This window comes from Homarus americanus, unplaced genomic scaffold (assembly GCF_018991925.1).
Source record: "Homarus americanus isolate GMGI-L3 unplaced genomic scaffold, GMGI_Hamer_2.0 scaffold26351, whole genome shotgun sequence".
NCBI classification, from domain to species: domain Eukaryota; kingdom Metazoa; phylum Arthropoda; class Malacostraca; order Decapoda; family Nephropidae; genus Homarus; species Homarus americanus.
In genome coordinates, this window is record NW_024724368.1 from 4,056,284 (window position 1) to 4,069,418 (window position 13,135).

Here is a 13,135-nt window from a genome sequence, read left to right on the forward strand (position 1 = left end):
CTTACTTGTAGTGTAGCCTTCACCCCAACCTAACTAAACTACAAAGATTGGGACCCAGTCTTAATAGCCCAATCTTAAGGGAATCCAATCCTAAGAGGCCCCAGTGGTTAGTTTAAGATGGGGCCTATTAGCACTAGGAACCACTTGACCTACAACCCATCTTTAGAGTACAGTACAGAGTATGTATTTGTGTCACCTCTCAGTGATTGTCTGTACTGTACTGTAACAAACCTTTGTGATGAAATACAGTGAAGCTCCTAGACAGTCTTTCTTGTTCAATGATGAATGATGTGATTGTGTTTGCCTCCATGTGTGTTTGTACATGCATGTATGCATGCATATGTGTATGTATGTTTGTATGTGTGTGTACATTTGTAGCAGTATGCATATGTAACATATATATATATATATATATATATATATATATATATATATATATATATATATATATATATATATATATATATATATATATATATATATATATATATATATATATATATATATATATATATCAGTGCATGCAATTTTGAATGTAAGTGTTAAGTGTTAGAGTAATGGATGTCAGAGATAGAGAAGCTTAAGATACTGAAACGTTAGCATCAGGTATTTCTCTTGACTGTTTATATTAAGATTTGTGAAGTTTTTAATATCTCATGACTGTTGTTTCTTACCATTCTTTATCAACATACATAGTGAAGTTCTTAATAAACAAATACTACCTACAGAAGGTCTCGCTTGCATTTACATTATACGTTTGGTGTGTTAGGCTTGCCATGTGCCTTTATGCATTAATATTGTATATATACTGTATATGCCTTTAGGTTTGCCTTTGTCCATTAAAATATTACATTTTTTTACAACTCTCTTTTAAATTGTGTTGCCAACTGCCCACCGTATTGGTCCATTATCACAATGTTGTTCAAACCCTAGAATAATCACTTTGTCACATCCTCCAATAAATATAAAATGTCCACTGCTTCAAGTCCTTCCTCTTGTGGGATTAAATATGGACACATGGACTCTCCCCTCAGTCACTCTCTCAAAGTATTTTACCTGATGTTATTCTGTTTAATTAGTGTATTAAGTGTAATGGTATTTATGAACATCTCTCATTTAGCTTGACTATTATCTTGTTGTGGGGTTACAGTACTTTTAACTTTTATTTACATTTGTCACCTTTTACCAATTCTTCCTATTTATGTCATTTACAAATTTTTAGCTATTTACTGATATCTTTTTGTTTCCTTTAGTATGTAGGTTTATGGTCTGTGTTACTTTAATGCATCTCAGTACATTTCAGTTTTTATTCCCTAATTCATGTCTGTAGCAAAATGTTTAGTGTTGCTCATTGTTATATAAGTCTGTGAGGTGTTGGTAGTGCATTTGTAACAGATTTTCATGTACATTAACTAATTTTTTTTTCTTTCTTTCTCATTTTTATTCTCTTGTTATTCTGGCATGTTGTTTGTTTATTCCATGTTGGACTGTTCTTATCACATACTGTACATGGTCTTCCTGGGTTAAGATTTAGTGATTATGATTTGATATATATAATTTTCAGGTTATGTTGGAATTATCAAGTATGGCATAGAATTTTTTTTACCAATTGTTAAAAAAAAATATTCATTAATTTTTCTGTCATGTGAAATAGTATAGAGGAAATTTATTTTATCTGTTTCTCAAATCTTTCAGTTCTACATTTGGTTATTTTTTGTGTGTATGTGTTTCATCTTTCTGTAAATTTTTGTATTTGGTGATTTTACTTAGACATTCAGAGCCATGACCTAAAATGCCCCTAAGATACACCTATCAGATCAGGATAAAATTTGAATATGATGTTTTTGTAATCTTCCAAACCTAGTTGCTTATGCACCCTGAATGCTTGAATGAACACACCCATTAATTAAGCAAATTCATTCGTGTTAAAATATTATCCTGAATGGGAACTCAGCACAAATTATGAAACTGACACAGCAGATCAGATAATTTAGGTGCTGCATCAACAGCCTTCCTGATTTGACAACAGAATTTTCAGGAACATTTCTACTTGTGTGACTGAGACAACATTCCAGAAAGAGAGCAACATAATTAGAGAACTTGGTAGCATGTCCCCCAACTCAACTACAGACTGGACCCTCAGCAAGGCACATTGTTTGACAGTTATTATCTCTTTAGTTTACATATAACTTAAGCTCATAAGATTTCCTATATATGATGTCTAAGAGGGAATAATAACAATCACATAAGGTGGCTGAGGATGGGGAGTGTTGCTCAGTCTTATGTAAATTTATAATCAACCCATCCCATATGATTGAGGCTGGAAGTGATGGCGCGGGTGGGTGTGATAGGATGTTACTGTATACGATGACATTTATTGCATTGTCCCACAAGAGTTGGCTCACCCAGTGAATCATTGTACCACTCCAGCTATATAATCAGCACTACCTGTTTTAAGGAGTTAAGGTTGACCCAGGAGAGATACTACTTTTAGTTGTTAGTTGATTTTCTAAGTTTTGGGAAAGTTTCTCCAGTAGACAAGTTGAGTGATCTAGGAACCTTACAGTCAAATCAACAGGCTGCAGTAGTTGATGCAGTACTTGAGTGTCTTATTCATGTCGTGTCTGGTTATGTAAAAGGATTTCAGGGTCAATCTTACATGTTTTTCAGGTGAAAGGAATCGACCAAACCCAACCTAAGATAATGAAAACTGCTGTAGAATTATTAGGTTGGGATGGTTTTCTGCTTTAAAGAATAATGAATAGTTTGGCTGTGTTATTCATAGTAATATCCTAATATTGGCTACCTTGCCTTCTTACACCATTACACATCACATTTTTTAATATTTATAATGATTCACTGTTTGCCTTTGTATTACAGTATAGTCTGGATTTACGCGGTTTTTGTTTACGCGTTTGGTCATTTACGCGGTGCCTTGCCAGAATTAAATGTTTTAATTACGCGATAAATATCATTATTTACGCGGCAAGCGGCTGGAGAGGTCCAAACGCGCAGCGCCATTTTTTACTCACGCGGTCCATTCTTGACCATACGTGGGAAGCGGCGCGTTGAGGGGTGCGCATTAGGTCGCTCTTACGTTATAGCTGACATCATATGACGTATTGGACTGTGATTGGGCCACGCATCCTTACCACCCACGCATTCCCTCCGCCGCTAGCTGTGATTGGTCTAATGTAACATGACGTGCCCTGCCACCAGAAGTCGCTGACCTAGCCGGGCCAGTCTCATTGTTCTCAGTCCGCGTATACAGTTCTCTCTTGTGCCCGCTATTCCCCTCACAATGGCTTCCGCTGGACCCCCACCACCCGAGAAAAACCTTGAATTACTTTGCCCAAGCCATGATTATGTGAAGGAAATCATCGAGTTGGGGGAGAAAATTAAGCTCATCCTTGACAACGACCCAGACAACCATCGGTATGAAGTGTCTAAAAACCATCTGATGAAAGTTATGGAGCCGTATATCAAGATCTATCTCGACATCATCAATGCTAGTCGTCAACGTAGTATTAAGGACTTCTTCGCCCGCAACCACAACCACAGCCAGCCCAAGTCAGTGATAGTGACAGTGAGGATATGGACTTTGAGGGGTTTGTCTGGGAGGCCCTGCAAACCTCTGCGAGTAGTGAAAGTGATTCACCGGAGGACAACTAATCTGCCCTCTGCCTCGGAACCAGCTGCCATCCACGTGTGCCGACCCATCTTTTCTACTAACGTGAGTGTTAAAAAACCTAATATTATTGATATTTCTCTTAAATATTAATTGTGTGTGCATACCATCATAAAATTAAGATGTTATTTTTACTACAAGGTATGTATTGTGTCGGAAAAAGTGGAGTTTGGGGGTCAGCCCAGTCTCTATTTCAATTAATCCCATATGTTTTGTTATTTCGTTTACGCATTTCTCGTTTTACGCGGACCTCCACGGGTTCAATTGATCGCGTAAATGCAGACTATACTGTACTGTATATACTACTTTTCCTTCACACGTATTTACACCATCCGATGTCTGCCGTAAACTCAAGGTCACCAGTATGATCATTGAATTTCCAGATTGTCAAAATATTTTATTATTTTAAGTCGATCAAGATTTTTTCCTTAATTTGGGCTGCTGACATTGTCCAAAGGTCTTTTACCACTATACTGTTATCATTAAGCTTAAGAAGTAAGAGTGTATTAACACATTGTGAAGACAAATCATCAGTAGAATATTTTCTTGATTGTAAATTTGATTCTTGGGCTTGACAGAATAAAGGCAGGCATTAGATGGTGATATCTTTTTTAATGAGTAGTTTTGTTACACAGTAGTGCCTATTTTGTCACTCTTTTCACGCTTTTTCCTCACAAAGAGCAGCCTCCTCATCCTCCTAGCTCAGGTAGTGAGACTAGCCTAGTCCTCTGATCACAAATCATTGTCACTTTCTTGAAACTGTTTACCAACTCATTTTACATTATCTCGTCTTTTTCCTACATCACCAGTTCTTCATCACGCGCATCAGAACGTGGAAAACACTGTACTATCATAAGTCAGGAAGAGCTTGACCTATCTTTTCCATCAGACAAGGGATGTTGCTGCTGGTAATGATAGTTGGTTTTTGGCACCATAAGCAGCTTCATCATTTTGCTCTCATTCTGGCTGTACTTCTTCAAATTTTCGTTCAGATAACTTAATTCGAGCTTCATTGTTTCCTCACTATGACCTTGCTCCAGTGCCGGATTTAGACCTGTGGAGGCCCATGGGCAGCCTCTTTGTGGAGGCCCCCCTCATTATAACTATCCAAGAGGGTGGGATGGCGAGTGAAGCGAGCCTAAGGATGTGGGAGTTCCGGGGGGCGCTGTAAGCCCCCCGGGAAAATTTTGAAATTTGAACACTTCTTTGGAGAATTTTGAAGCCATATGCAGTTATATTAAAAATATTGAAAATATACAGTTCATAGGAAAACCAGGTATTCATGAATTTCAAGGAGTAGCTAGCCTAATTTCTATCACACTTCTTGCTGAACATAGTTTTATGTGATGGAATAGATAAACATGAATTTTAAAGAATGAAAATAAAAATAATCCAAATGAATAAACAAATAGATAAAATATTGTAATACGTGGAGGCCCCCAGATTGTAGAGGCCCCTGGGCAGCTGCCCACTTTGCCCACTCCTGAATCCGGCCCTGCCTTGCTCACTGGCTTATAAATCTTTCTGTGTTATCCGGGCTCACTGTCCCACTGTACCCACTCTCTCTCAAGTGGTTACAAAGCTATTGAGGTCTGTGCGACAACCTTATTTCATATCTTCCAGTTGCTTGATGCTTCTGAATGTATCAATGTTGCCTTGTGATCTTAGGAATCACAACTTGTACTCTGTTATTTTTATCAGGTTTACTTGTTCCCTTTCTTCACATGGCCAGTGAATTGTCTGCTACAGGAATGACATTTATTCTCTTATCTTCAGTATCAGTCAGTATATGGTGTCCAGTTAAAATTGTAGCCCTTTCTCCTCCTCCTCGTCAAGCATTTTCATATAACTTTTCCCAAATCATAAGTCTACCATATTCACACTTTTCTTACCCTCATCACTCCAGACTTGTGTGACCATCTGTCTGTCCCTGTATGGCGTCAGTAATATCATCCTCAGTTTTCCTCATCCTTTTATCGTGACAGTTTTCACCCCATTTCATCATCCTCCCTCATAGTCCCCCGTTCTCCGTCAGCTTCGCGGCGCATCTCTTCAGGCTCGACCCTAAAAAACCAAGGAGGCCGCATCTCCACTTTGAGCGTGGCCTCCTCCACCTCTGGACGGGACAAGAGCAGAAGTCCTGAGCGTGGAGGGCGAGGGTCAGGCAGCCGAGGGTTAGCTAGGGGTTCTGCAGCTGCTCGATCATCTCGCAAACACCTCCCTATCATCAATCCACTTGTCTCACTACCCATGTGGCCAAGTATGTTGACCATGAATTAAGAGGCCACTATAGTGTTGCACATAGTCTGATATCCCAAGTGGGACACTGGGTCAGTCATTGCTGCATGGAAGCCCACATTTAATTCCTTTTGTATTTTGCTTTGGATCTCTGCAGTTTACATACTTCCACCTGCAGAGTCACAGTAATGACTCTGAATTCCCTCACAATGGAATGTCTCAATCACTGACCCGAAAGAGATATCAGTTATTAAATACCTAATATAAATATGATTTTGTGGTTGTCATCTTCATAGATTTAAGATTCACCATATTTTAAGATTACAGTTTTATTATCTTGTAAAATATTGGTAAACTGGAGCCTGGATTTCAAGATGATACGATGATTACTGTACCTTTAAAGAGTGTGATAAATATTAATTTTACTCTTGCTAGGAATACAGTATAGCCTGGATTAGGATGACCGTAAGAATAAGAGATATGTGATAATTCTACATTGGTGTTGACTCAACTCTGAGTCAACACCAATGAAGAATTATCACATATCAGCCCACTACAGTATATAACTTATCTTTACTACTTTTGACGGTCTTATGTTAAAAACAGTAATGCAAGTAGAACTTCATACACATAGCCTGTAAGGAATTACAGTATTTAAAATTTGTATTGAAAAAAACTTGTCCAATATAGTATATTTGTACAGAACTTTCTGCAAATTTACTTTTTTATACAAGAGACAGCAGACTCAGAGGGTGTATGGAACCTCCATTAAACCTGCCATGGTAGTTAAGCTTCATAGATACAGAAGTACAGTACATTATTTTTATTTACCATTATAGTTAGCATGTAAACATACCATACTGTGCTGTCCATTTTCGTTTTAATGTTTGTTGTAACCGTAAACTTCAGTCGCTAGCTGGAATGAACTAAATGAACTAGTAAACCAGAACAAACCTTATATAGTGATGCCAAATCATTACACCCTTAAGGTAGAAGAGAACATGTGTTAAATAGTGTTACCGTGTGGGATGTGTAAAGTTCAGTATACTGTAACTCTAATATCAGTTTGGAATGATTTGTATAATGGCCGCTAAAATCAACAGGATCAGAACCAAAGGAACTGTGTTAACTATGGCAACTGGTGTTAAGTTTTTGTAAACCTTCTTTCCCTAAAAGTTTAAGTGAGAACCTACTGTATGTTGAATGGAAATGGTGTTCAGATTAATCCCATTACAAGTGGTTAAAAGATTTGGCATTAGACTAGAGGATTTATTGTTGCAGGTGGCTGGTCATATACTGCTTTGCTTAAGGTTGTTCACTTGTGGAATGTGTTGATAATGGCTACTAATAATTATGTATGCTTTTAGTCTTTAATACAGTGAATTGAAAGGTTAACTAAAATACTGTTTTCTGGTGAATGAGTTCCTTAACGTTTTGGTCAAGTTAGGAAAGATGTATGTATATGTGTTCAGGCTTGTTGATGTCTTGTTCTTACTTACTGAAGAAATAATTACTGTTCTTCTGGACATCGGTAAATGAGTTTGAAAGATAGTGGGAGCCACATAGTTTATCTTTTACTCAAAGCATAGCCTAAACTTCCCAGAATGGATATAGAATCCCTTGAAAGAATTCAGAGGAGAATGACGAGACTAATCCCGGGCATTTAGGAACCTTGAGTACAGAGACAGGTAAAAGCATCTTAATCTGCATTCCCTTGAGAGACGTGGTAGTGTGAGGGGAGATATGATCGAGGTGTATAAATGAAAGTCGGCTAAACAAAGGTGATATAACAAAGGCACTCAAACTATCCAACCAGGAGCAAACTCGTTGCAATCGTTTTAAATTAGACAAATTTAGATTTAGGCGCGAGATAGGTAAACAGTGGTTTGGAAATAAGAGTAGAACAAGTTACCAAACATCATCATTAACTTGAATACGTTGGATAGCTTCAAACATAGGTTGGATGGATATATGAGTGATAGGGGTTGGGTGTAAACGGGACTGCCCAGTATGGGCCAATAAGCCCGCTCCAGTTTCCTCCATTCTTATGTGATTTGCGCTACCGGTACTAACCTATACGATGATATGGAAGACTCCTAGATGTCTCCAGGGTTTTATCATATAAAAGTCTGTAATAAAAACAACTGAGGATTGATGCTGACATGATCCAGGTTCTATGAGTACTGTACTGAGTCACATAGTCAATAAACATGAGTGCTTTACACATTATTTACATGCATGATATGGAAACTTACTCCCTGATAATATTGATTATTCTTATGACTTTTTTTTTTTATTTTTTTTTAATGTTTTGCACCTTCTAGGAGCTACAGTTGACATTGACTTAAATAAATTTATATGGAAAGATAAATATCAGTTATCTCTCTTGCTTATCTTACAGATTTTGTTTGCAGGAAAATTAGAATTGCAGTTGACTATATATGTACAGTAGTGTAATATATTTAGTACTCACATTAATGCCTTCTTTACTTAATGGGGGAATAAATGGTTATTTTGGTATTAATTTAGAAGATTTTAAACTAACACAAATACTGTAATTGCAAGATACACTAATTGACCTAAGATGTCTACAGCCTTCTCTGTCTGTTGTGTGTGACTCTGTATATTTGTATGTATGTCTGTGTGTGTTCGTTAGTATGTATCAGTATATTACTATGCATAATTATTATTACAGTACTTAATTCATAGATGTACTCGAGACATCAGGAATTGGTTGCATTTAAAAAAAATCTGACTTTGATGTTTAATTTATTTTTAAGTCATTAACACCATAAAGTTAACAAATGAATGTAAATAATCCATGTAATGTGTGTTAGCTTAAAAAATTTGGATAGTTGTAACATATTTGATTCTTCATACAAATATACTTCTTTGTTGTTGTTGAGGTACAATACACTGATATAGCATGTAATACTCTGTTGACATTACAGATATAGCTGCTGGTGCGAGCTCTGGCGGCCTTATCAGCAAGGTGCTCCTGGCCAATGCTGACGCTCTCTGTGCTGCTGCCTCGCCCCTCATGGATCTTGATGACTCCTCTTTGTATGTTGCCCACCCACCCACCTGTCTTCCTGCCTGCCTACTGTCTTTCAACTGGCACAAATTTAGTCTATCTTTAACCATTCTCAGATATTGTAGTTCAAATATTTGTTTTATCATGTTAAATTGGCCCCCCACACCTAACCTACCCATGAGGATGAAGATCTATAAGAACCTATTTCCAAATTAACTTGCCACTAATAGATTCATTTTTCCTTCTTCTGATTTTTGCCCTCACCTTACAGAGAAGGATATGATGAAAGGTGCACTATGAACAACTATTTTGGTATTGGAATTGATGCAAAAATTACATTGGACTTTCACAACAAGAGAGAAGAACACCCTGAGAAATGTCGATCAAGAACCAAGAACTTCATGTGGTATGGTGTTCTAGCTTCAAAGGAGTGGCTGTGTGTGAGTATATAAACGATATTGAGTTCTAGGACATTTCATCACCAGTTGAGTATAAACTTAACCTAACCTAACCATGGTTTTATCGCCTCCAGGAGATAAAGGAAGAGGCAGCATATTAAGGGTTGGAGGGGGAGTGAATCTGCCAGGAGATGGGATACAAGCAGACTTGTACCATATTTACACAACTGAGAAGAGAAAAAATATATAAAAATTTATATTTGTCAAACCTACTGTTCCATAAAAGTGAATTCGTTGAACTGTTGGTCAAATCAATTGCATTATAGTAAATCTACATTAAGTTAGGGATACTTAGATATCTATGGTTGTGTACAGAGAGAAAGGGAGGGAGAGATTTAAGCGAAATAAAATAATATATAAATGGCTTCCCAAACCCTCCACACCTCCACATAAGCCTCATGAAACACCTGGTCCTACTTCTCCTCTCCCAGTATGAGGGGGTAAAGTATTAAGAGGTGTCTTGTATTCTGTAAGAAATATTTACTCAAAATTGTATGGTTTTTCACACTAAAGAAGACCTACAAGAACCTGGATCAACGTGTACAGCTGGAATGTGACGGAGAACGGATTCCCTTGCCGTCACTGCAGGGGATAGTTGTACTTAATATTCCCAGGTGGGTCTTGAATATATTGTAAGGGAGATTTGTGTATATATTTTTCTATTGTGTTGGATTCATTTGCCAGTACCTTAGTTTAGCCTTCTTCAGATACTACAGTCCTAGTTATCACATGATTATACAGGTTGACAACCCTTTATCCGAAATTCCGAAAACCGAAAAGCTCTGAAAACCGAAAGGTTTTTTTTTTTTTTTTTTTTACATGGCTTAACCCACCCAGGCATAGATCACTGACCCACATTGGGGCCTGGGGGGTGAAAATGTAATAGTAATACTAATTATAATACAGTGACCCCTCGTTTAACGAACACCTCGGTTAACGTAATTTCGATTAACGAACTGCCTTCCATAAGGATCTTCAATTCGGTTAACGAAAAAAAATTCGGTTAACGAAGTTCTTACGAACCGACCTCAACATGTTTTCGCTTGCACTGACCGGGCAACCAGCTTTAGTATCAGTCCGCCAATACATTAATTGGTTCTAGGGCTTAAATTCCTTACTATTTTAGTAAATATCAAGAAGTTTATACTATTCAATAATTTTAAAAGTTTAATATTCAATTTTTTAGTCATTTCAACAATTATTGAACATTATTGAAGGTAAAGTGACTAGTTTAATGCGCGGCATCCAGCCTCTTAACACAGCAAATAGGAGTTAGTGTTTTCACTGGAGGTAACATCTTGCTTGAGACTCTCTTCAACTAAACGCTTTTTTCTGTGTTTCCAAGCAAATTATTGGTCATTTTGAAATATATTTTACATATTGACAATATATAATGCAGTGCAGTGTTGATTTAAAGAAAATAATCTTGAATTACACCAGAGAGCTAAAATTTTATGGGTGAAATGGTGCCATGGGGTGACTTCTCTTCCACCCCAATGCCTTCTCTTCTTCCTTCTCCTCCACCCCATTCTAAATCCCATCATCATCATCATCATCATCATCATCATCATCATCATCATCATCCAGGAGCCTTCTACATACACACCTCAAAGTAAGTGAACTTTTCTACCATTTTTGTTGAATTTAGGAAATTTTCGGTGAGCTGGAACCAATTACCCAAAAACCCATTGAAACAATGGTTTCGGTTAACGAACGACCTTCTGGAACGGATTGAGTTCGTTAATGGAGGGGTCACTGTATTAATAACAATAATAATAATTATAATAATACCTGTCATTATTCATAATAAATAAAAAATTTAATAAAAAAATACACCAAAATAAAATAATAATGATAACAATAATACTGTATTAATAAAATAATAATAATAAATACAAGAATGAAAAAAAAATAAAAAGTGAGTAACATGACCTAGACCTATGAATTATTATTATTACCTGTATTATTATTATTATTATTATTATTATTATTATTATTATTATTATTATTATTATTATTATTATTATTATTATTATTATATTTTCGCCCCCAGGCCCCAGTGTGGGTCAGTGACTTGTGCCCGGATGGGCTAACACACACACACACACACACACACACACACACAAAAAACTAAACATTCTGAAAACCGAAAAATTCCGAAATGCCTCTGGTCCCAAGGATTTCGGAGAAGGGATTGTCAACCTGTATTAGTTTTCAGTCTGTATTTATCTGTTGTTCCTTGGTTCATCCAACCTGCCAAAATATATTCATCTCTGATAAATTTGGTAAGTTTTTGTCATGTCGATTTTTCCATCTTTGATCTGTTCTGTGTTTTGTTATAGTTTCATGGGAGGCACCAACTTTTGGGGAGGAACCAAAGAGGACGACTGTTTCCTAGCACCAAGTTTTGATGACAGAATCCTTGAAGTTGTGGCTGTGTTTGGGTCTGCACAGATGGCAGCTTCTCGTATTATCAACTTACAGCATCATCGGATAGCTCAGTGCTCCAGCATCAAGATCACAATCCTTGGCGAGGCAGGTAATGTGATATATTAAATGGTAAAATGGGTATTAGAGAATTACTGTATAGAAATATGAAGAGCACAGAAAGTGGTTGGCTCTTAGCTCCATGAATATCAGTTTTCCAAGATTGTATTGAGTACTGAAATAAGTATTGGAAGATTGTTGCATTTGTTTGTACTCAGATAAGTTCCAAATTGGTAACAGTTAGCTCCTAAGCCAGTTGTACTGTTTACAGGTGAAGAAGGTGTGCCAATCCAGGTTGATGGTGAGGCATGGACCCAGCCGCCAGGAATAGTTCGTATTGTTCATAAAAACAGAGTTCAGATGCTCTGCAGAAGTCGGGTAAGCTATACATAATGAACCATGGGCTTAAATTTATGAGAATTTGCTACATTTACACTTACTACTCCTATTGATGTACCTTTGTTGTTATTACAGTTTGTTCTAACAGAGTACAGGCACAGTGAAACCTTGTAGATTCTTAACAATTAGATAGGAAAGATTAAATTGGCTGTACAGCTATCTATTTCTCCATTTTGTTAACTTAATTTGAACTTAATTGTGGTATAGGATTTAGTGTAAGTACTGTAATTAAACTATAGAATGGTTGTTTACTAACTACAACACTAGAAATTGTGAGAATACAAAATGTAACCAAACAGAGGAGTTTTTTTACTTGCAACATCAGAAACTCATCCAGTACCACACTTAACAGAGATGGTGTATCAGTGTATAAGCCAACATTGTTATGGTAGGCTGCTATGTTATCTATTGTACAGTAAATCCCCTTTAATTTACCTCATTCCTGTACACTCTTATTACAAGTCTCTCTAGTCTAATGTACAAATTAAACTTCTACAATATAACTTTTACGATTTTAAGCAGCAAAAACTTATTACAGTAATTCCCGTTTGTCATTATCAGGACTTAGAGGTGTCGCTTAAGGCTTGGGAGGAGAAACAGCGCAGTAGTGGAAGCCAGACCGAACAGTTAACTCTACTGGCTGATGAGGAGTTGCCTGTCCTCGCCTCACTCGCTTCTACAGTAAGGATATTCCAATGACTTATTTTTTATGACTTCCTGATTTGGACATTTATGTTTTATAGGATTTAGACATGACAGCAGTGACAGATCTGATTCCTCTTTAAACAGTGACCATTACTATTTTTTTATAAGTGCAGTACTGAAGCCACT

At 36.9% G+C, this 13,135-nt stretch overlaps 1 protein-coding gene across 6 annotated transcripts in view; it reads left to right on the forward strand.

Moving 5' to 3' along the window:
* The window catches only part of LOC121864180 (diacylglycerol kinase eta-like), a 68,788-nt gene that overhangs the window by 50,076 nt on the left and 5,577 nt on the right, over nucleotides 1–13,135 (forward strand). For 5 of the 6 annotated variants that reach the window (XM_042363180.1, XM_042363181.1, XM_042363182.1 and 2 more), the window contains 7 exons: nucleotides 5,724–5,948; nucleotides 8,878–8,989; nucleotides 9,232–9,400; nucleotides 9,932–10,032; nucleotides 11,761–11,957; nucleotides 12,177–12,283; nucleotides 12,866–12,985. In XM_042363180.1, the coding sequence (XP_042219114.1) occupies nucleotides 5,724–5,948; nucleotides 8,878–8,989; nucleotides 9,232–9,400; nucleotides 9,932–10,032; nucleotides 11,761–11,957; nucleotides 12,177–12,283; nucleotides 12,866–12,985 (1,031 nt within the window). The remainder of the gene's footprint in view (nucleotides 1–5,723; nucleotides 5,949–8,877; nucleotides 8,990–9,231; nucleotides 9,401–9,931; nucleotides 10,033–11,760; nucleotides 11,958–12,176; nucleotides 12,284–12,865; nucleotides 12,986–13,135) is intronic. The other variant, XM_042363183.1, reaches the window with a different exon arrangement.